Source organism: Aethalodelphis obliquidens, unplaced genomic scaffold, assembly GCF_003676395.1.
Source record: "Aethalodelphis obliquidens isolate GAN/ISIS:26980383/991018 unplaced genomic scaffold, ASM367639v1 scaffold48, whole genome shotgun sequence".
Classification (NCBI taxonomy): domain Eukaryota; kingdom Metazoa; phylum Chordata; class Mammalia; order Artiodactyla; family Delphinidae; genus Aethalodelphis; species Aethalodelphis obliquidens.
In genome coordinates, this window is record NW_020837992.1 from 8,096,648 (window position 1) to 8,118,210 (window position 21,563).

The following is a 21,563-nucleotide window of genomic DNA, read 5'->3' on the forward strand; positions in this document are numbered from 1 at the left end:
CAGGTATGCTGTTCTCCTCGACTGGAGGTAAGGTTACCTTCCTAGAAAGAGTTTGGAATAAATGCAAAAGCTGACACAAAGGAGCTATTCAGAAAAGAATGAAGAGAGTTTATATGCACCAAAAGGAAAGGATTATTGCTAACTGAAAAAAGCAAATAAAAGAGCAGTGCATGTATTAAGATCCTATGTGTGCCAAAGAAGTTATACAGACTACCAACAAACACATGAAAGGATGCTCAACATCATTAATCATTAGAGAAATGCAAATCAAAACTACAATGAGATATCATCTCACACCAGTCAGAATGGCCATCATCAAAAAATCTAGAAACAGTAAATGCTGGAGAGGGTGTGGAGAAAAGGGAACACTCTTGCACTGCTGGTGGGAATGTGAATTGGTTCAGCCACTATGGAGAACAGTATGGCGGTTCCTTAAAGAACTACAAATAGAACTACCATATGACCCAGCAACCCCACTACTGGGCATATACCCTGAGAAAACCAAAATTCAAAAAGAGTCATGTACCAAAATGTTCATTGCAGCTCTATTTACAATAGCCCGGAGATGGAAACAACCTAAGTGCCCTTTATCAGATGAATGGATAAAGAAGATGTGGCACATATATACAATGGAATATTACTCAGCCATAAAAAGAAACGAAATTGAGCTATTTGTAATGAGGTGGGTAGACCTAGAGTCTGTCATACAGAGTGAAGTAAGTCAGAAAGAGAAAGACAAATACCGTATGCTAACACATATGTATGGAATTTAAGAAAAAAAATGTCATGAAGAACCTAGGGGTAAGACAGGAATAAAGACACAGACCTACTGGAGAACAGACTTGAGGATATGGGGAGGGGGAAGGGTGAGCTGTGACAGGGCGAGAGAGAGGCATGGACATATATACACTAACAAACGTAAGGTAGATAGCTAGTGGGAAGCAGCTGCATGGCACAGGGATATCGGCTCGGTGCTTTGTGACCGCCTGGAGGGGTGGGATAGGGAGGGAGATGCAAGAGGGAAGAGATATGTATATGTATAACTGCTTCACTTTGTTATAAAGCAGAAACTAACACACCATTGTAAAGCAATTATACCCCAATAAAGATGTTTAAAAAAAAAAAAGATCCTATGTGTGAGTGTGTTTTAAATACACATACTCGATAGATACATATATGTAGATGCACACACACCACAGACCTCCATACATAGAGACTCCCCACTCGAAAGCCCCTCCCAACCCTGTCACACACAGGAGGTTTAGAAGGAAACACCAAACACCAAACTGTTAACAGCTGCTTCTGGAAAGAGAGACAGAAAGTGGGATCATGGATGAGAGAACTTTTACTTTTTAAATTTTACTATATATATTGTTAGAATCTTTTTTTTTTACTGTTGATTTCTCCACTTCAATGTAAAGAAATGCAAGTTAACAGAGTGCTCTTGAAAAATTTGTTGGAAACCAATGATATACTTAAACTAGTAACTACTTACATATATAATTAGGAACTGCTTATATGCTCCAAAAACTATAAATCATAAATGCAGAGAAAATGTAGTTTATCAAAGGGTTGAAAACAGAAATAACAAGAAAACATTTTTAATGGATTAGAATACCACAAAAGGACAAAGACCAAATTTACAATTTACAAAAGTAAATCTAAGTTAGATGAATTCCTCCATTAAAGGACAGAGATGTTTAGACTGTGTTTAAAAAAAAACAAAACCTAATTATATGCTGTTCATCAGAAACTTATTTAGCAAAATTACAATAAAATTTATAAGTAAACATAACAAAAGTATTTTATGCAAATGCAACTAACAAGAAACAATACCAATATCAGTGACAGTATACTGATTGTGAACAATATCAATGTCAGACAAAACAATTTTTACAAACATCTTTACACAAAGAGAACCATTTTACTAACAAGGATATAATTCTCAAAGGTGAAACTCTCATAAACCTTTAAGTGACAAATAACACTATCTCAATGTATTGAAGGGAAAGGTGTTAGAAATAGGAGAAGAAACAGAAAAACAATAGCAGTGAAACATTTTGACACATTTTGAGTTTTTAACAAACTAAACAGATGAATAATAAGCAAGGACATAATTAAATATGCACATCAAAAGATATACATTATGTATCAGTCAGGGTTGTCCAGAGAAAGCTAACCATCATGTCTTACAAAAGAACATAGATTTTTGTTGTCTCCTGTAATTCATAGAATGTTTCACTGGTCACATATTAAGCTGCAAAGAAAAATCACATTCTAAAATCTGGTCACAATCTCTGAACAAAATGCAATGGACATATTGTTAAGATTTTTTACATTGATGCTATCACTTCATAATTTAAGGACTTTAAAAACAAATGTATTGAATAAAATCAACTGCTGTGAACATTTCCTGTAAATGTGTGGCTAAGATTAAGGAGCACCCAGTGGTATCAAGAGGGCCAGCATGTTGTCTCAAGAGAAAGTCGGGGCAGGTGGGAGGAGGGGGGGTTTCCTTCCTGGCTGGGTGTCAAGTGAGGGGCAGCCTTAGATGTCTAGGGTTTCAGTAGCTCCAGCAGAGCTGTGGAGCCTCAGAGCCCTGGCTGTGGCCATGGTGTCAGAAATGTAGGAGGAGCCTTGGTGGAGGTAAGCAAGGGTGCCCCTACTGGCCCCTCTGAGTATGGTGTTGAACCCAGCCTTTCAGATGTGGGGGGTTCCCAGGTCGCTGACCTCTGCCCTTCCAGTGTGGGGTGAGCCGGGGTTACGGGGAAGGCGGGCCCATGGATTCCATCAGCTTTCGTCATCTCCTCGCTGTGCAATCCATCCATCCAGTATGGATCTATATTTTCCCAGCCATCAAGGCCAATGAATGACAATCCTTTCTTGTTGGAACATAGACATTCTCTCCATTCTTTTCTAATCAGCTTCCTTGCATCATCTTTTGCTTTCATCCTCAGTTCATTCTGGGAGGGCAGCCTTACCTGGAGTCTTTGAGGGATATGGGCTTTATCCTGGAAGGAAAGTCACCTGGAAACAAAATATCTCCAGGGAGGACAGGCCTGAGTAAGGTGGCCCTGGAGAAGATGCTGAGGAAAGAAGGGAAGGCCTGGGGTCCTCTGAGGGTCACTGGAAAACCACCTCTTGGGCACCCCCTCCCAAAACAGTCACCTGCCTCCCCAAGCAAGCAGGTCTGAAAGGCCCCTGGACCCTAGCCATGCCGGCTCAGCATCATTCAAGTGTCTTGGGTAAGGCTATGGGGTATCTCACCCTTAACGCATCATTAGGGGAAACTAGATGGTTTGGGGACAAAGGTAAACTTTTGCTGTCTTGTGGAGGCAGGCCAGTAGAGGGTTATAGTCAAGAGCATGAGCTTTGGAGTCAGAAATATTTCAGAAGCCAACCGTGCTTCTTCCCAGCTGTGATCTCTGAGCCTCAGTTCCCCCGTGTAGAATGTGACACTAATGATGTCAACTTCTCAGAGGGTGTTGTGAGGACTGAATGAAATAATGAGAATAAGGCATTTAACCAAGGCCCACATGCAATCTCTCAGTAACAAACCAACTGCCCGGGCTATATGGACAGGGTGGGCTTTCCGGTCTAACAGACCCATGGTGCCACCTTGTGGTTGCTGTCTCTCAGAGCATCTGGTTAATCTTTCTCAAATCCAATGACCCTTTTTCAAATGCCTACGAGCAGGCTGTGCTTGGTGAAATTCATTATTGTTTAAACAATAAAAGACTGTAATGGTAAGTATGGTGTTGATGTCATGCAATGCATCTTAGAAATATCTTAGAAAGTGATACTGAAGAAGCATCATTTGGGAGGACTCTCCCGGCTCCCCCGTCAAAGAAATCCTCTTCTTAGATTACCATCATCATTGCCCAAATACCCTCAGATGTTCCGAGCTTTAGGGGTGGAGATGCATAAGCAAATAAAAACATCACTCCTCAGTTTCCAAGCTTCTGCTCGCTTTCAAGTCCTGCCCTATCACATCTCCCAGTCGTGTTTGACTTTCCCCTCCCCTACTGATATCTCTTCCCCGACCACATACCCCACTCAAACCTCCCTTTTCCTTTTCTCCTCCACCCCACTTCAACACTAATGACCATCTCTTCTAAAATTGCACCCGCCCAATCCTCCGCCTTCATGCTTCATTCCTCTCAGTGGCACTCAGCACTGACTCCCCCTACTTGTGTCTTCTTTGTTTACTATCTTGCCCCATTTGAACGGCACCTCCCCGAGGGCAGGGATTTTAGCCTTTCTTCGCTGCTGTACCTTCAGCACCTTAAACAGTGCCTAGCTGTAGTAGGTGCTCAGTAATTGTTGGTTGGTTGATTGAAGGAAGGAATGAAAGTAAAGGTGGAGTCTGAGATAGGGGAAACTAGAGAAGCTCTGCATGCCACAGGATTAAAACTGGAAAGGAACCTCATTTCCTAAGGTAGGAAAGGAGTTTCCTAAAGAAAGGACTGGTTTCACGAGTGTGGGTCCAGTGTAGTCACATAGGCCTCACATGTAGGAGCTGGCATTCAGAAGGGTCCACCTGGAGTCTAATGCTCTGTGCTTGCAGTCTTGAAATTCATCATGTGTTGCTGAATTCGTGTTTTGTAAGTCCAGTCCAGTGGGGCAGGGGTGCAGGTATGGGCTCAGGGCCTCAGCTCTCACGGTCCTGCCTCCTGCCCCTGGGGCCCCGAGCCCCACCCAGCCTCCCACACTCTGTTCCCAGAGGGGCCTCAGCATGGGCAGGGCAAGGGTGCCCAGAAGTTTCTCTGAAGAGCGGTTGGCGGCAGCTGCCTCCCAATGCCTTTCCCCCGTCCTGGGCTGGCAGCCCCCATAGCATGGCTGCTGGGCAGCCAGCTAGAGGCCTTATCTTGGCAGGGGCGATCCAGGCACCTCGATCAAGGTACAAAGAAAGTCCCAGCTTGGAGGTGTAAGATCCTTGGGGGGACCTATCTGCTGCAGTGGAGGCTGTGGGCTCCACTTCTCCAAACCAGCAGTGTGTAGGGCAGGCGCCAGTCACGTGTCCCCAGGCACCTGTCACAGGCATGTGTGTGTGTGTCTCTTCTGGCCAGCTTGAGTCACAAAATATGAATTACATAATTTCAGTGATCCCACAGATGAGCTAAATGTGCTGCTACTTGCATTTAAAACTGGCATCACACTACATAAAAGATGAATAGTAAAGTTCATGCTAATAATGTAAAATTTCAAATTCTCTTTACTTATAAAATTAAATAGCAAACAACACCACAATAAGCAGAGGGACCTTGGAAGAAAGGACAAGACTTTATATATACCTTTACTTTTATCTATTTATTTATAAACTTTATTTATTTTTGGCTGTGTTGGGTCTTCGTTGCTGCGCGCGGGCTTTCTCTAGTTGCAGCGAGCGGGGGCTACTCTTCGTTGTGGTGCACGGGCTTCTCGTTGCAGTGGCTTCTCTTGTTGCGCAGCATGGGCTCTAGACGCGTGGGCTTCAGCAGTTGTAGCACACGGGCTCAGTAGTTGTGGCGCACAGGCGGAGCTGCTCCGCGGCATGTGGGATCTTCCCGGACCAGGGCTCAAATCCGTGTCCCCTGCATTGGCAGGTGGATTCTTAACCACTGCACCCCAGGGAAGCCCCATATGTACTTTTAATGGTACTTGTTTCCTGCTTTTTGAAGCACATTTTTATTTTGCACTAGGCCCTGCAAATTATACTCAACATTTACATCAAAGTGGCTCTGTTAGGATTAATCTGTGGGTATACCATAAAGGCCTGGTAATCAGTTTCTGATTGTATTTCGATATTATATCTTTGATAGAACTACGTTATCAACGGTGTAATAAACCTATAATAAGATAACTAATAAAGGAGCTATTTCTTCCCATTTATGACATTATAACCCTTCGTAACTTGGTCTTATTTCATTAAGCTAAAAGGATTAGCATTGCCAGGAAAACATCACATGAAAAATGTGATGGGCACAGCAAGGACTGCTAATTCATATTAAAAGTCAGACATGTAAAAAAAATCCATCAAAACCAAAATAAGTTTCCTTCAAGGGTGGGGCATATTCCAACAAGTCTCAGCTGAGATCAGGATTCTCAAGAGTGGTACTCCGACATTTAGTTGTGAGGGCCGTCCTGTGCACTATAGGATGTTTAGCAGCATCTCTGGCCTCTACCCAAGGGATGCCAGTAGCACCCTCCCTCCAATCATAACAGTTAAAAATATCTCCAGACATTGCAAATATACCCTGGGGGGCAAAACTGCCCCCGTAAGAACCACTGGCTTAGATGGACAAATGAGATGGGTAGTGAAGTGCCGTATAGCTCTTGCGAGCATCACATTCTCTTCCCTACCCTCCAATGCCTAAATATCACAAACACAGACTCCCTCCAACTAAGATCAACAAATACAGGCGACATGAATACAGGAAAACTAAAGAATTCTTTTATTTAGTGAAAAAAGAGTGAGCAAATGACAGACAGCTCACATACTGTTAAACAGGATAAAAAGGGAAAGAAAAAGAGTGGAGACATCATAGTGATGGATTTTCACAAAAGGTGACAGATTTAAACTACAGAGCAAGGGGATATTTATAAGCGAGATGTCAAGGTATTAGTGACCAATCTATATCCAATTAGGTTTTCTCTAAGCTCAAGAACATTTAAAGCCTCAGACTTAAATTTTAACTCTAGACGTGACAATTGTAAGCACACCACTTCAGTCCCTTAAAACTTCTAAGTGCTGCTCCTGGGTAAATATCTTTTTCTAATATTATTTCCCCACCCCAACATATAGAATATAACATTTCATGTTCCAGTAGTAATCACACACAGGATTAAAAACCCAACTGGCCAAGAAAGCGTTCTTCTTTCTATGAAGCGTTCTTTACAATACCTTTTTTTTTTTTTTTTTTTTTGTGGTTACGCGGGCCTCTCAGTGTTGTGGCCTCTCCTGCTGTGGAGCACAGGCTCCGGATGCGCAGGCTCAGCGGCCATGGCTCACGAGCCCAGCCGTGGGATCTTCCCGGACCGGGGCATGAACCCGCGTCCCCTGCATCAGCAGGTGGACTCTCAACCACTGCGCCACCAGGGAAGCCCCATTGGTACAATTCTTGCTGAAAAACAGCAAGAGTAATACCAAACCACCCTGCTTACTACAGAAAAGGCACCGCTCGCAGAACCAAGTATACAGGCTACAGCAGTAGAATACCCATCGCGAAAGGGCTGGCAACATTAAACACTGTACACAGGTCTGTGTCTCTGGGTCAGGCTAGCGCATGCCCAGGATCTGCCTGCTTTTCAGTTGGTAAGTTTTCTCAATGTCTGACAGGGCTTGAGCGCGAAGCTGAGCAGCATGAAGCCTTTTTTTCAGGTCCTTGCACTTGGATTTGAAGGTGAGCTGATTCTCAGAATTCTCACTCCTCATGACATTCTCCTTACTCTCCCCACTGAAATGAACTTTCTTCTTCGTTATCGAGGATGTAAGATCAAAAAGTTCTTTAGAAAAAAAAAGAAAAAGGTTTTTGAGTTTCATGAACAGGAGATGAACTCCTCCATACTTATCAAACTTACCAAAATATTTATTGTCAGTTTGCATGTGAAATCTGGGTACCTGTTTATTCTCTCTGGGATAGGAGTGTTAAACAAAATTCAACTGAGCAAATATTAAAGGTCTTACTGGCTTTATTCAACGATTCATAGATCGGGCAGCATCCCATCCAGAAGACAGAAAGGAGTTCTAAGGAGCTGTACAAAAGGAAAGGCTTTTATAGGTAGAAGGGGGCAGGACCAGGAAGTTACACCAGCAAAGGGGGGATTGTCTGTGGCAAGGTCACCGTCCTTTAGGGGACAGCAGGGGTCTATCAGGCAGATGACCTCACTAGTGCTGACCAGGTAATTCCAGATTAACTGGTTTAAGATTCCATTCCTGAGAGAGGCTGAAACTGCCAGTAAGTTAGGTATTAAGTCCTGATTTGGTGACATTTGGTGACCAGTGACTCCATTTTGGATCTGTTGTCTCTTTTTTAACAGGTTAGGGGCATGAGGTTGGCAGAAATCAATCAGCCTTTTAATATGTAGCCAAAAATCAAGGAACCTATGTTTTATTCTCTCACAATCAACATTCCTCTTAAGGTTAAATGCACTGAGGATTATGGGCCACAATATAAAACTTCTGGAAACCAAGGTTATTTATCTCTATGCTTGAAAGCAAGTGTCATTCTACCTAGAACACATTACTTCCAGAAAAGTACGGAAGCAGAAGCTCGTCTTCACAGCGAGCACCTACAGTTTTGGCTAAATACTTAAGAACACATTTTAAAGCGGCTTAACTGACCAGAAACTTCTTCCAAAAAGAACCTAAGCAAGATTCAGCATGGTAAAAGTAAATCGAGTTAACAGTGAGGGAACTGTTCTTTTAACATGAAAAAAATAATAATCTACTTACAGTGGCTACATTATTAGGAACTGACAACTATCTGGGGGTCGGGGACTTGAAGGTTTGAATTCTAAAACCTTTTTGTTTTTCCTTTGAGTTCATTTAAAGGAAATACGTTCAAATATTTACTGAGCTCACTGTATGGGTCGTTGTGGACCAAAGGCCCTATTGTGGTAGGAGGAGATAGACCATAAACAAACAAACAAGCCCATATGAGGAATATTTGAGGATGGTGTATGCTGTGAAGGAAATGAACACGGAGAGAGGGAGACAGAGGTGCTGGGGGTGTTGGCAGTGATGAAGCTGCATAATAAGGTGACTTCTGAGCAGAGACCTGATGAGAGTGAGGAAGTAAGAAGTCACGTGACTAGCTAGAGATGAACGTTCCAGTCCAAAGAAATGGAGACGCCCTGAGGGAGGAGCAGGCTGCCCTCTGACTGTCCCAACTTCCTATTTCATACACGGCTTCTCTGCAAAGCATTTTAGGAGACTGCTTTTAGGCCTCAACTCCATTGTTTCAAATAGATCCACCTTTATTACCACAAACACCTATACATTTGTAAACAGACAGTGTAAACTGTAAATCCTACTAATAAGACAGTTTTATAAGAAAGTGTTTAAAAAAAGAATTAGTATTTCATTAAATAGACTAAGTAGAGCTTTTAAAAAGATGCTGTTGCTTACTGTGATGATCTCAATTTATTTGTTTTCCTCATGTCTGAATTTTATAGCCCAAGGATGGGGAGAGGATATTTCCAACTGTCTTGAGTTCACAAGGGCACCCCCTCCCCACCGCTTTGTTGCTTTTCTTAGGGCTCTGACATGCTCAGTACTTTAAAATACCTCCTACCCACATTGGACACCATTCCCACAGCTCATTTTAAGTCTTTGCCATGATTCGCATACCGGTAGATTCTTCTACCTACGTGTCCTACGAAGTGAAACACATCATCCTTTGCCAGCTCTTCTCACCCTTTGCTCAAAGACTCTCAGGGCAAGATGTAAATAAACTCTTTAACTGGGAGAGCCGTCCCCAACAGGACCTTCCATATAGTTCTCGGCAACGGGCTTGATGCATGACGCTTACCCAGATAAAAATTCCTCCTCACTCTATCACAGTAATCATGATCTAAGTCTAGTTTATCTTTATGGATGGCAGTGTGGAATCTAAGAGAAGCTGAAATAAATATTATAAAAACATTGAAATGGTAGATAGCAATATTGAGAAAAAAGAGATTTACTTCCATCACTGGTTTCATTTGTTTCCCTCACTTATTACAGAGCATACGCAGGTATTAAGCAGTCACACTTTGACATACACGTTTCAATTGGAACGGGTCTTAGCAAAGATCCAAAAGTAATGGCCTATTCTACAGCTGGCTTATCACACCTTTTAAGCCATACTTTCTATGAAGGATGTGGCAAATATGAGTTGGTCGTGTGGTAATAGTAAAATGCTAGGATTTTCACTTGAAAATGGAGAGAAATGTAGAGTTTTGAAAATATACCCAGAGAAAAATCTGAAAGGCACAGCATTTCTATAAAATGACCTAGTTTTTAAAAATAAATATCAAATACTGAACACAGTTTGATAAAGCAAATAAAACCGAAGATGAAATCACCCTGACTCATTGCCTCATGTCTCTGATCACAGTTAAGTCAGTCATTGCTAAAACACAATTTTTATCTCCACTGAAATGCATATATTCAATTCACTCCATCACAAAATTCAAGACTCTGGAAATTTAAAGGGCTGCCAAAGCCACCTTCGGGGCAACGCTGGTGCCCGTTTCCTCATTTGTGGCACCAACTTCTGTTCTCTGAGCTGGTTCTCATACCTGGACCACCCGCCAGAGACAGGAACTTCTGGTCCTTCAGCAGGCTGTAATTCCTCAACAGACTTTCTGCTCTGGCCAGCTTGTTCTCTGCCAGTCTCTCACGAACACAAAGCTCACGTTCCTTCTCTTTAAGAAGGGAATGGAACGAGAAAGAAAGAAATTAACAAGTGGCATAAACAGTTCACATTTGGTAATCTTACCGCTTTTCCTTATCGCTAAGGCTAACAGCCTGACCTCTGATGAGTCATGTTTTGTGAAGGGTTTCCTACTGTATACTCCAGCCAACCGGACTGTTCCCGTTTCATAATGCTGTGTGGTTAGTATGTTGTTTGTTGTCTTAGGTTTTCTCCTAAGGACTGGCTTAAGCACAAGGACAAAGTCAGCTTCACAACCAAAGGGTTGTGATTTGTGGGAATAACTCATGGGGGAAAACAAAGAGCTACTGCCATCCCTGCTCTCCACGGAGAAGGGGCAACAGTTCATTTTCCGGGCGTTACCCGGCTGCGGTACAAACCCTTCTCCCTCTGGGTGAATGACAGCACCCAAATAGAAGGGAAAAAACCACAGCTCAGTTAGGTGGTACTAACAAAGGCTATTATTTATTCATGGCCCAGCATTCAGAGAGTTCAGATTTCAGCTGCTTTGTGAAATTACAAAACACTGGGGAAAGTTTTAATGAAAAGTTTTTGGTTGTTTCTTTTTTGTGGGTTTTTTTTTTTTTTTAAGAATTCTTTTGACAGAAGAGACAAAGATTTTCAGGTAAGCACAGGCTGTACCTCCCACAGACAGCATATCTCACAGTACTAGACAATTATCATTAGGAAGTAAAACATTAACAAACGCATTTAGATGCTTTGTAAGTACGTTTAAATAGAAAAACACTTATGAAGTCTGCATCGGCATTGAGCTGCAGAAGCGAGATTGGGTGAGCCATGAGGGGGGAAGGAGACAGTCGCAGCCCGTCTCATCCCTCGATGTCAAAATGCAGAGCTGCACTGCTGCTGCTGCCTTGCAGAATCCTAAAACCTGGGTAGCAGCTCTCACTTTAGTGGAGTAGACAGAGTTTCAACATCAAAAACTCATTAGCACCCAGTCCGTCAATACCCATCAGAGTATTTAAGTATCTTGTACCCACATGCTCTGTGGAACTGCCCAAATACATCTAGTCTTACACACTGTAGGATTTCAGACCCGGGCTGTGTTGGAGCAGCATATCAGAAGGGAGAAGCGCTGGCAAATTCTAAGACCTTCTTTACAATGGGAAACCTCAGGGTCCATATATTAAGAAAGATAAAGAAAAGAGTGACTCTACAGCCCAGGGCTGGGCTGTCACAGTTACGGCCCAACAATGTGACGACAACAGCTGATCTCAGAGAAAGAGGCTCAACATGAAGGTGCGGCAAGCTTGATGTGCATATCTTGGTTTCGCAAGTATTTATAAAAACGTTCTAATAGAACACAGACATGAGATCCTCTGTTCAGATGGATTTTCACATACATTAGAATAAGCTTCCTGGAGCTCTCTGTGCTTCACCCCCACTCAGACTTACGCTCCAGGTTTTCTTCCCTTGCTCTGAGGGCTCGCTCCCGCTCCTGTAACTGTATTTCCTTCAGTTTCAGCTCACTCAGTACAGGGCTGGAGTCCTGCAACTTTCCTGGTTCTCCTAATCGCCGCCCTCTTCTCTCAGGATTTCTCCTTTGCTCTTCTGCAACCAAGTCTGCTATCAAAGGATTCTCAAGAATTTCTTCAACAGAAGGTCGATGGTAATCCTGGGAAAAAAATATTCGGTGTTACAGGCACACTACATAATGGACTACTCATCCTGAAAGAGCAGTGACATTTAAAACAGCATATATTTCCAAGGCAAAGAAAGGACTCCTTTACAGATGTTTTTTTTTTTTTTTACTTGCGCAGCACTATAGTTCAACATCTGTATATACTACAGAGTGATCACCACCACAAGTTCAGTTACCATCCATCACCATGCAACTGACCCCCTTCGCCCATTTTGCCCATTCCCCCCGCCCCAACACACACACATGGGTCTTAAACACCTGAAAAATAAGTTCACTGGTGGCTTTAACTCATGAGGTTCTGGGTCCACAAAGTAATGCACATTTTAACTTATCTTTTTTCCCCTTTTAACCTAAGAAGGCTCAATCCCTGTGCTGTGCTGGGTAGCGTTGCTAGGGTCGGTCTGTTTCAGGGCACGTACTGCCCTTGCATCTCCAAACTACATTAAGCAGGGTGCTCTCTCACCGACCTTCAATCCTGTTACTTCACCTGCATCCTTCCTTCTCTTTGAACTCCCACAGCATTTAACTCTATTCTTACACAGCCCGATCCCTAGGACATCTCCCTCCCCATCCCACTGCCAGATTTTTTTCTACATAATCTCTTTATTTCCCCTCTACTCTTTTTAGTCAGCCCTCCCCCACGATTCCCATCTCTAATGATCTCTAATTTCTCAGAGCTAGAGGCAGAGTAATAAGGTATTATTCCTGGCCCCTTCCTGTACCACCTTCCACTTTGAGGTAGGCAAGGACAAGGGGAACTGAGGATTTGGATCCTTATTGCAATCTCTCCTTGCTACCAACCATCTGTTAGCATGGCAGAGTGGGAGGAGACACAAAGAAAGCACAGAAGGCAGGCCTGCAATGTGCCAAGGATACATGTTTTCACTCGTGGTAACAGTAGATTTAGCTAAAGAAATATATTTAATGTTTCTTTAGACTCATTGCTCCACGAGCGCATACACTGCAAAACTTAGCTGAGAGATGGAAACATACAGTATATCATCTTATAAACTTTACCTTTAAATTTAACATCCTTGTAATAATGTCATTTAATTCATCAGAGTAACGATATGGAATTCGCCTGAATTTGCCTTCTCTGATCTTCCCAGCTAGTTCTTTCTGGTTGAAAGCTGTAAATGGAGGCCTGGGGAAAAAAATTTTTTTTTAAATGTAAAAATGAAAATATATAAGAAGAAGCAAACCAAAAGCAGAGTTTAAGGTCCAGTTTGTATTTATGCTTCTACTTCTAGGATCTTCTTCTGTAGCTCAGTTTCCCAACCTTGGCACTACTGACATGTGGAGCCATATGATTCTGTTATGGGGACTGTCCTGTGCATTGTTTAGTATGTTTTGCAGCATCACTGACCTCTGTCCATTAGATGCCAGTAGCTATCCCTAGTTGTGACAACTAAAATGTCTCCAGACATTGTCAAATGTCCCATGGGAGGCAAAACTGGGGGGCAAAATTCCCCTTCGCTGGTTGAGAACCACTGCTCTACAGAATACTTTAGAAGGGAAAAAACAGAAAGAAAAAAGGGAAAGAATCAGAACTCTTTCCTGTCCAAACCCTAGACTGCTTCTCTAGATCTTTGTTTCATTTCTTCCACAGGCTTGACCTATATGCTCTCCCCTTGAGCTAAGCTCAGTCTAACAGAGAAACATCTAACCAGGTTAGAAGCTTGAACAAGTCTAGATCCAGCCTCAGGGATTATATTACTAATTTGTAAATAATTTTTTTTAACCTGTCCATCTACCTTAATTTTAACCCACCGTATGATTCTTTCAGACTTGAATGTGCATAGATGCTCAAAAAGCTGAACCTGGTGAAAGGTGACAAATCTAAGTGTAAACCTCAGACTAAAAATCTGTCTTCATTGTACTTACATTAATGCACACAGTTCATACAGCAAGCAACCTAGTGACCAGATATCTGACTTCTCATTGTAGGACATGTGATTCATTTGTTCCTTAAGGGGGGAAAAAAAAAAAGGTAAGAAAATAGGAGTTTAAAGTTCATTTTGTTTTAAAACTTATAAAATTAGTCCCGGGACAAAAATGGAACCTTAAAGTTTGGTAATATTCACTCAAGGAAAAGAAGGGAACAAATTTTATATTATAAATATTTTATATCTATAACAAAAATTTCAAATACAAAAGGCTGATTAGATCTTGTATCATAACAACAAAAAGATGGTACTTTATATTCAAATTTATAATGGAAAAAAGGCAATGATCTTATCCTAATATACTTTGTCATATATAATTCATTCACTTATTTTTCATTCGCAAATATTTATTATGTTACTACAGGCAAGGCACTGGCAAGTTAAAGGTGAACATGAGATAGCTCTACCCTCTACCCTCAAAGAATTCATAATCTAGAAACTCCATTTTAAAAGAACCACAGAAAATTCTAGAGTAACATCTAGCCCACATTTAAATGAATATAGACATAAATGGCTAATTGAATCATTCATTTATATATTTTTCCCTTAGTCCACTTATATACCACAGTAGTAAGTAATATTCTCACTTCCTATTTTAATTGTTTGCCTTTCTTCCACACGTACAGTAACAACAGTCCACCACGGCTCTTATTCTCAACAGAGGGCACAGAGGCAAGTACTGTACTGAAATCTTCAGAAGTCTTCTTAGTAATTTAAAGTCCAACAGGGGAGTCTGGTGCCACTTCCTGACAATCCCATAGGGAAGGCTAAACTGATCTATTTACAAGGGCAGGGGGGAACAGGAACAAAAGAATTGTGCAGGTTTCAATTTTTCCAAGAACCACCTCTGGATAATTTTCCTTTATATCAAAGGCTTTCTATTTGGAATCTGATCCAGTGAGAAAACGACACTGCTCTGGCCATGTCTAATCTGAGTCAAAAACAAAATCACTGGGCTTCCCTGGTGGCACAGTGGTTGAGAGTCCGCCTGCCAATGCAGGGGACGCGGGTTCGTGCCCCGGTCCGGGAGGATCCCACATGCTGCGGAGCGGCTGGGCCCGTAAGCCATGGCTGCTGAGCCTGCACGTCCGGAGCCTGTGCTCCGCAACGGGAGAGGCCATGGCAGTGAGAGGCCCACGTACCGCAAAAAAAAAAAAATCACTAATTTACAACGTTTTATATTGTAGTCAGATTGGTTAACATAACTAAAAAAGACTGAGAAAATCCTGAAAATGTTTGTGAACAGCTAAAAAAATAAATCTCTCTCCATCTTTATCTGCTCATCTTTCATATACAACACATTGGTGCTATCACTTATTGATTCAAGCTTTTCAAAAGTCACTAGAGAGCCATACACAGTTCATACCCTTTGACCCAGAAATGTCATTTCGAGAGCTAAACACCAAGGAAATAACCAAAAAGGAAGAAAGAATAATTCATACAAAGACATGCAGAGCAGTGCTCTTCAGAATGGTGAGACATTTTGGAAACAAAATATTCAGCAACTGAGGAAACAGGTAAATGGGTGGACTCTGTAGCTGCACTGTAGGAAAAGGCAATAAAAAAAGAATAAGTACAAAAAGTTAACACTGCAAAAATATGTTGTCAGAAGTGAGTGAGCCTTCTGGGCCCTGAATCTCCATGCACAAGAATCACCTAGAAGGTCTGTTAAAATACAAAGTCCAAAATAAAAAGTGGTGGAGGACAAACAAAGAAAAAAGAAGATGAGTGCAAAGACCTGTCCAGAGATCCAAATTCACTGGATTTGGGGCTCAGGACTCTGCATTTTAAACGATCACCCCAGATGAGTTCCAGCTGGTGTCCAGGACCTACGGCACTTTGGGAAGTGCTGCTCTTGATGGCAGAGACAAAACCTATCTCATCTTTGTGATCCCAGAGCTTAACACTTGGTAGTCATTCAATGAAAGCTTGATTTATATTGCTAATACAGGAACTTAATGGTCTGGTGGTCCATTTGGAAAAATATAAATTTAAAATAAAACAGTATTGTTAATTCTTGGCTATTGGATATTACTAAACAAACAAAAAGTTGAGTGTTTAGCATTAAGATGTTTAAAAAGCATCTAAATTCTGAAATACTTACAGGAGACATATAATAAGGTGTGCCAACAAATGTTTTTGCAAAACTCGTATCATGGTTTAATATCCTAGCTAATCCAAAGTCTCCAAGCTTAACGTTTTGCTTGCCATCCAGGAAAACATTGGCTGGTTTCAGATCCCGATGCAGCACAGTATGACCACCATCACTTCGTCTGTGACATTCCTTTAGGGCCAGAGTCAACTGAGTCATCACTCGAAGAACAAACTCCTCATCCAAGTATTGTCTGAAATCAAAGCAGTTATATAGCCTATAACTTCTGAATAAAACCATAACAAAGATGGGATGATGTGAATTATCTAGTTTTCAAAGTGTAAACATAGGGAAATAAATTGATATGAAATATGGGTGCTGACGTACCAGGGATTTTCTAAAGTACCATGGACCCACCAAACAAACACCAGAAGACTCTTCCGCATTACTAAGTACTCTGTCCCTCATCCTAATACAGGATGCTTAACAGAAGCAAAACTAGGCCCATTTAAGAGATTTTACCTTTCCTTGGTCCCCTTTGTAATTGCACTAGCCAGGTCCCCTCCTTCACAATATTCCATTACAATGTACAGTGTTGTGTTGGTTCGGTCAATAATTCTATCATAGTATCGGACGATATTTGGATGCTTCAGCTCACGAAGTAAATTCACTTCAGAAACAAGCATGTGTTTCTCAGCTTCTGTCATGGAGCCATAGTCCAGTTCCTTCCAAACTAAGATCTGAAATAAAAATTTCCAAGGTACAAATAAACTCATACTCAAAACCTTTTTAAAAACTTTTAAAAATTACTTCTCTAGTAAGTAGATCATACAGTGACATCATCTAATGTAGTTCAATGAACCTAAGGACCCCTGAGTTTACTTCCATAATCTTCCCCTAATTTTTCAGCAGTAAATGATGCAACAGAGAGTGACGAGGTACATTAGACCTCCCCCAACCCCCTAACCTCCGTTGCTTAGTCAAAGCTGGTCAAAGCTGGGGCAGAGGTAGTCAAAGTCCTCGAACATTCCAAGTCAAGATTTCCAAGGTAAGAGAACTTAGTAAAGGTCCTTCCGTCAGAGCCAATTTCCTCTCCATTGTTTCTTTGTGTAAAGTCTACCTACACACCTTGGGAAATCTGAATCCAACAATCCGAATAATGGGTATTTTAAATGAATTCTGACTACAAGACATAAAAGTTCGAGGTGCTGATGTTCATGACCGAGAGGGCTCTTCTTCTCTAAAAACAGCTCAGGAGGGCTTTCCTGGTGGCGCAGGGGTTGGGAGTCCGCCTGCCCATGCAGGGGACACGGGTTCGTACCCCAGTCCGGGAGGATCCCACATGCCGCGGAGCGGCTGGGCCCGTGAGCCATGGCCGCTGAGCCTGAGCGTCCGGAGCCTGTGCTCCGCGACGGGAGAGGCCACAACAGTGAGAGGCCCGCGTACCGCAAAAAAAAAACAGCTCAGGAGTCAGCTAGCTGTCACCAACTGAAGGCCCTTAGCAGGTCAAATTGGGAAAAAGGAATAAAATGGAAGAGAAAGGAAAAAAGATGGAAAAAATATATATACATATAACATAAATATATAAAAATGCGCAATCTCATGTAAATAGCAAAGCGGTGTTATGTATTTGACAATATTCTATTTGGCACATTCTATTAATTTTATTTAAAGATTAAGGACAGATTCAGAAATGAAAAATTAAAAAAAAAAAGGAAAAAGGGACACAGTTTCCCATCCCTTGAGAGACCCAGGACCGACACAGACCTGAGGGGAGATGGCTAACTCTTCTGAGCTCCCTGCCTTCCAGACGCACAGCCCCAGGCCCCTCGCTTCCCTTCGGCGGCAGAGGGCGCGCCCCCCGCAGTTTGCACAACCGCGGCGGGGGCGGAGACAGGCACCAAGCCCGCGCTCACCTTGCCATCGCTCTTCCTCCGGATCTTCTGGCAGCGGCCGTAGGAGCCCGTGCCAATGGTGTACAGCACCTCGTAGTCCTCCGCCCGAGTCGGCATGGCCAGACCCGCGCAGGACACCTGAACGTCGCACCACCGTCGCGGATATGCAGCCACCGAGTCGGAGACCTCAAGCCACAGCGCCAGGCCGCCCCAGTCTCCAGCCCAGTTTAACCGTCGCGGGCCCCCGCCTCGCAGTCTATTGGCCTGCGGTAAGGCCGCTTCGCCTCTCTGATTGGCTAAGAAGAACACAACGCCCTGGGCATCTTGGGAAAAGTGTATCGCTAGGCAACCGCGTCGGCGTCGGTGTCGGCGTCTGCTTCCGACGTCTCGGGAGAAAGGGGCGGAGCTAAAACCAAAGAGAGGGCGGAGCACAGAAAGCCGCAGTGGCAGGCGGTTCCCCGCCACCCTGTTCCTCTGGCTGAGGTCGCCAAGGCAACCGAAGTCCAGAGACCTCTCTTCAGACTTTTCTGCTCACTGCCTCAACCAGCTGCCTTTGCACTCTGACCTGTCACACAACCCATTCTTTGTACGCGCCCTCCTCTCTCAGGTTCCTGTACCCTGAGCCCGGGGCAGGGTCACGCTAAAGTCTGGGTGAGAACTGAGTACAGAGCTGAAAAGGACTGTCTCTCCCTGAAGGGTGCGCGAATAAGTGCTGACAGTGCTGCGGGACTGTGTACAGTGCTTGCGGGACAAGCACTTTACATGTATTGTAAAGTAATAAAGCAGGAATTGGCGTTATTTCCGATGAGGAAATGGAAGCACAGGAAGGTTATGGTATTTGCTTAGTTCCAACATCCAGGAAGAGAAGAATAAATGCAAAAACAGTGGATACTCATAGTAATGATTTAAAGTTCACACATGACTTTAGGATGTAGTCCTCATAGAGAGACTGTATCTTTGAACACCAAACTTAGAGGCCTGTTTAACATGCAGAGGATGTGTACAAAACCTCAGGGTGCAATATGGAAGTCCCTGATGTTTTGGAATACCCAGGAGAATATGGTGGCTCTAAGGCAGAGAGAGGTTTACCTTTAAGACTCCTACAAATTTTTTTTTTTATTAGAAAGGACTACCAAATAGGTTATAAGGGGTGCCAAGCACATAGTTGATTGACAATACTTCATTGAATGCAGCCTTTTCTGGGCATGCACAGAGACAAACACTTTCAGCTCGCCCAGCCAGATGGAACAGTCCCACTTTTACCTGGGAGAGAGGACCTGGAGACCTCCATCCAAAGGTGGAGGAGTACTTTACAAGAAGGCTAATAATTTGGCAATGCATAAATAGGTCAATTTTCTTTAAATATCTGATCAGCATGGGATTGAAAGTAACTTGATTTCCTATTAATAAGAATTACAAACCTCTTTATGTTAAAAATAAGGAATTTATTACCTGCACTGAATAAAACATAATTGGAATTGCCAGCCAGGAGATTTTTAAAGTAACGTTCAAGGGCACTGTCTTACCTCAAGGGAATGGAACCAGTTTAGTTTTCAAAAGTTATGTAAGGAGCCACAAGTGGCTCAGTTAATTGGCTTTATATTTTTTTATTTTAGTACCTCTTAAAGATTGACATCCCTGGAGCTCTTTCGCTGGCCCACCTCAAATCCAACCCTGCACCTTCTCTCTGGCCATTCTTATGCTCTGATACTTTGCCCCAATTCCCCAAACCCGGCACACTTTCTCAGTTCCCTCCTACCACCACCACCTTTGCACCTGTTACTCCATTTGTCTGGAATACTGTCCATCCCACTCCCTTATCCACTCCCCTACCCCTGATCATGTCTGTCTAGAGGACACAACTTGTCTTTCAAGACTCAGTGCCAACTTTCTCTCCTGTACTCTGGAAAGCCTTTCCTAGCATCCTAGAACAAGCAATTCCTCCATCTATAGCGTTCATGAACCACTTTGTACATAAGTCCACCTTAACTTGTTATTTATCATTATTTGTTTATATGGATCTCACAGTGGCTCAACTTCAAATTCCTTGTAGCTAGCATAAGCCCTGTAATAAAACAGGCATGCAAAAAATCTTTGTTAAATGAAAATATGAGAAAGCAGCTTATTAATAATCATGTAAGAATTGGGATGAGCCCTCAAGTACTCACGTTTCGATAGCCTCCAGCCCTGTGGCAGAGACTAAATACTGGGTAAAGAGCCATCCCAAGAGTATGGAGAGTGGCTCCTAGGCACATATGTTCATTCAGCAAATATTTATTGAGCACTTTTTATGTGCCAGATATAATGATAGGAATTCATATGCTGAGTGTTCATTAGAAAAGAGACAGAGATGGTAAAGAGTGACATGGGTATGGCATGACAAACCCTAAAAACATGCCAAAATTAGCCCGTATCATTGGGTGGGAGTGAGGGGCAGGACAGCCTAGACGCTGAGAAAACAGGGACATTGGTGGCTGAGGAACATGTGGAGGTCGATCAGGAACACTTTAGAGGAAATACCCCTTCCCCCATCACTTCCTCCCTCCTTCCTTCATATTCCACCCATCCTTTAAGACTCAGCTCAAGCCCAGTTCCTTCCCTGAAAATTTCCCTGGCTGCCCTCAACCCACAGTGACCTCCTAAATGAGCAATTAACTGTGTTCTTTACTTATTTAGGATGTGCCATATAATAGTCTGAATTACTTGCTGCTCATGTATATCTATCTTACCTGACCTATTAAATCGAAAACTCATCCTTCAACAACTATAAATCGAGGCCCCGCCAGGTGCTGAAGATACCCCAGTGAGTGGGACTGACGTGCAGTCTTGGAGGTGGAGACAGTAGATGTACCAAGGAGACAGAGAGATGCAACCATTACAAATTCTACTAGAATTAAGAAAACAAAGAACTGAGACAGAAATGGAGAAGACTACAAAGACTACACTGAAAGAGAGAACTAAGAGATGACCAGCTCCATAAGGGTGGGACCAAGGCTTGAACTTGTCTATAACCAGGCTCCCATACCCAGGGTCTGATTCAGTGTCTTCACAATTTTCTTGCTAAATATGCTGATTGTTGTCAGTTTTAATTTAAATTTGGTGAAATCTCAAATAAAGAGATTATTTGCACTATGTCTGTGTGCTCTGCTCACAAGTGCTCTACAGGTGTTCCCAAAGACACCAACACATTTTTAAAAGAAGCTCCTTGGAAGACTAATGGGCACCTCCAACTTAACGTGTCCAAACTCATACTCGAGCTTTGTCCAGACTTGTTCTACTCACTGTTTTCTTCGTCTTAAGTAACTAGTGCAGGTGATATTTTTGTTGTTTCTTTTGTTCACTGCAGTATCTCCATCACCTAAAACATGCCTGGAACGTAGTAGGCACTCAGTTGGCATTTGTACATTGAAAGAATGTACCAGCGAAGGAACAAACAAATGAGCCATCATACTCCATTGCCCTCGGCTTCCCTTTATATGTTGCATTAAAGACCCACTAGAGGGCTGTAAATCACCGCATGATAGACGAGGAGTCAGTGCGTCTGCACCAGCCCACCCCCAGACCTGTCCT

At 42.7% G+C, this 21,563-nt stretch overlaps 1 protein-coding gene across 1 annotated transcript; it reads right to left on the reverse strand.

Annotated features, from left to right (window-relative positions):
- Positions 1–6,989: 6,989 nt before the first annotated feature.
- NEK2 (NIMA related kinase 2) lies at positions 6,990–18,210 on the reverse strand. The gene is made up of 8 exons (XM_027082923.1): positions 18,015–18,210; positions 16,621–16,838; positions 16,111–16,351; positions 13,945–14,027; positions 13,078–13,204; positions 11,814–12,033; positions 10,264–10,389; positions 6,990–7,485 (listed from the first exon to the last, which is right to left on the reverse strand). Exons 1-8 carry the CDS (start codon positions 18,108–18,110, stop codon positions 7,259–7,261), a joined length of 1,338 nt encoding a protein of 445 aa, XP_026938724.1. The 5' UTR covers positions 18,111–18,210; the 3' UTR covers positions 6,990–7,258.
- Positions 18,211–21,563: the final 3,353 nt, after the last annotated feature.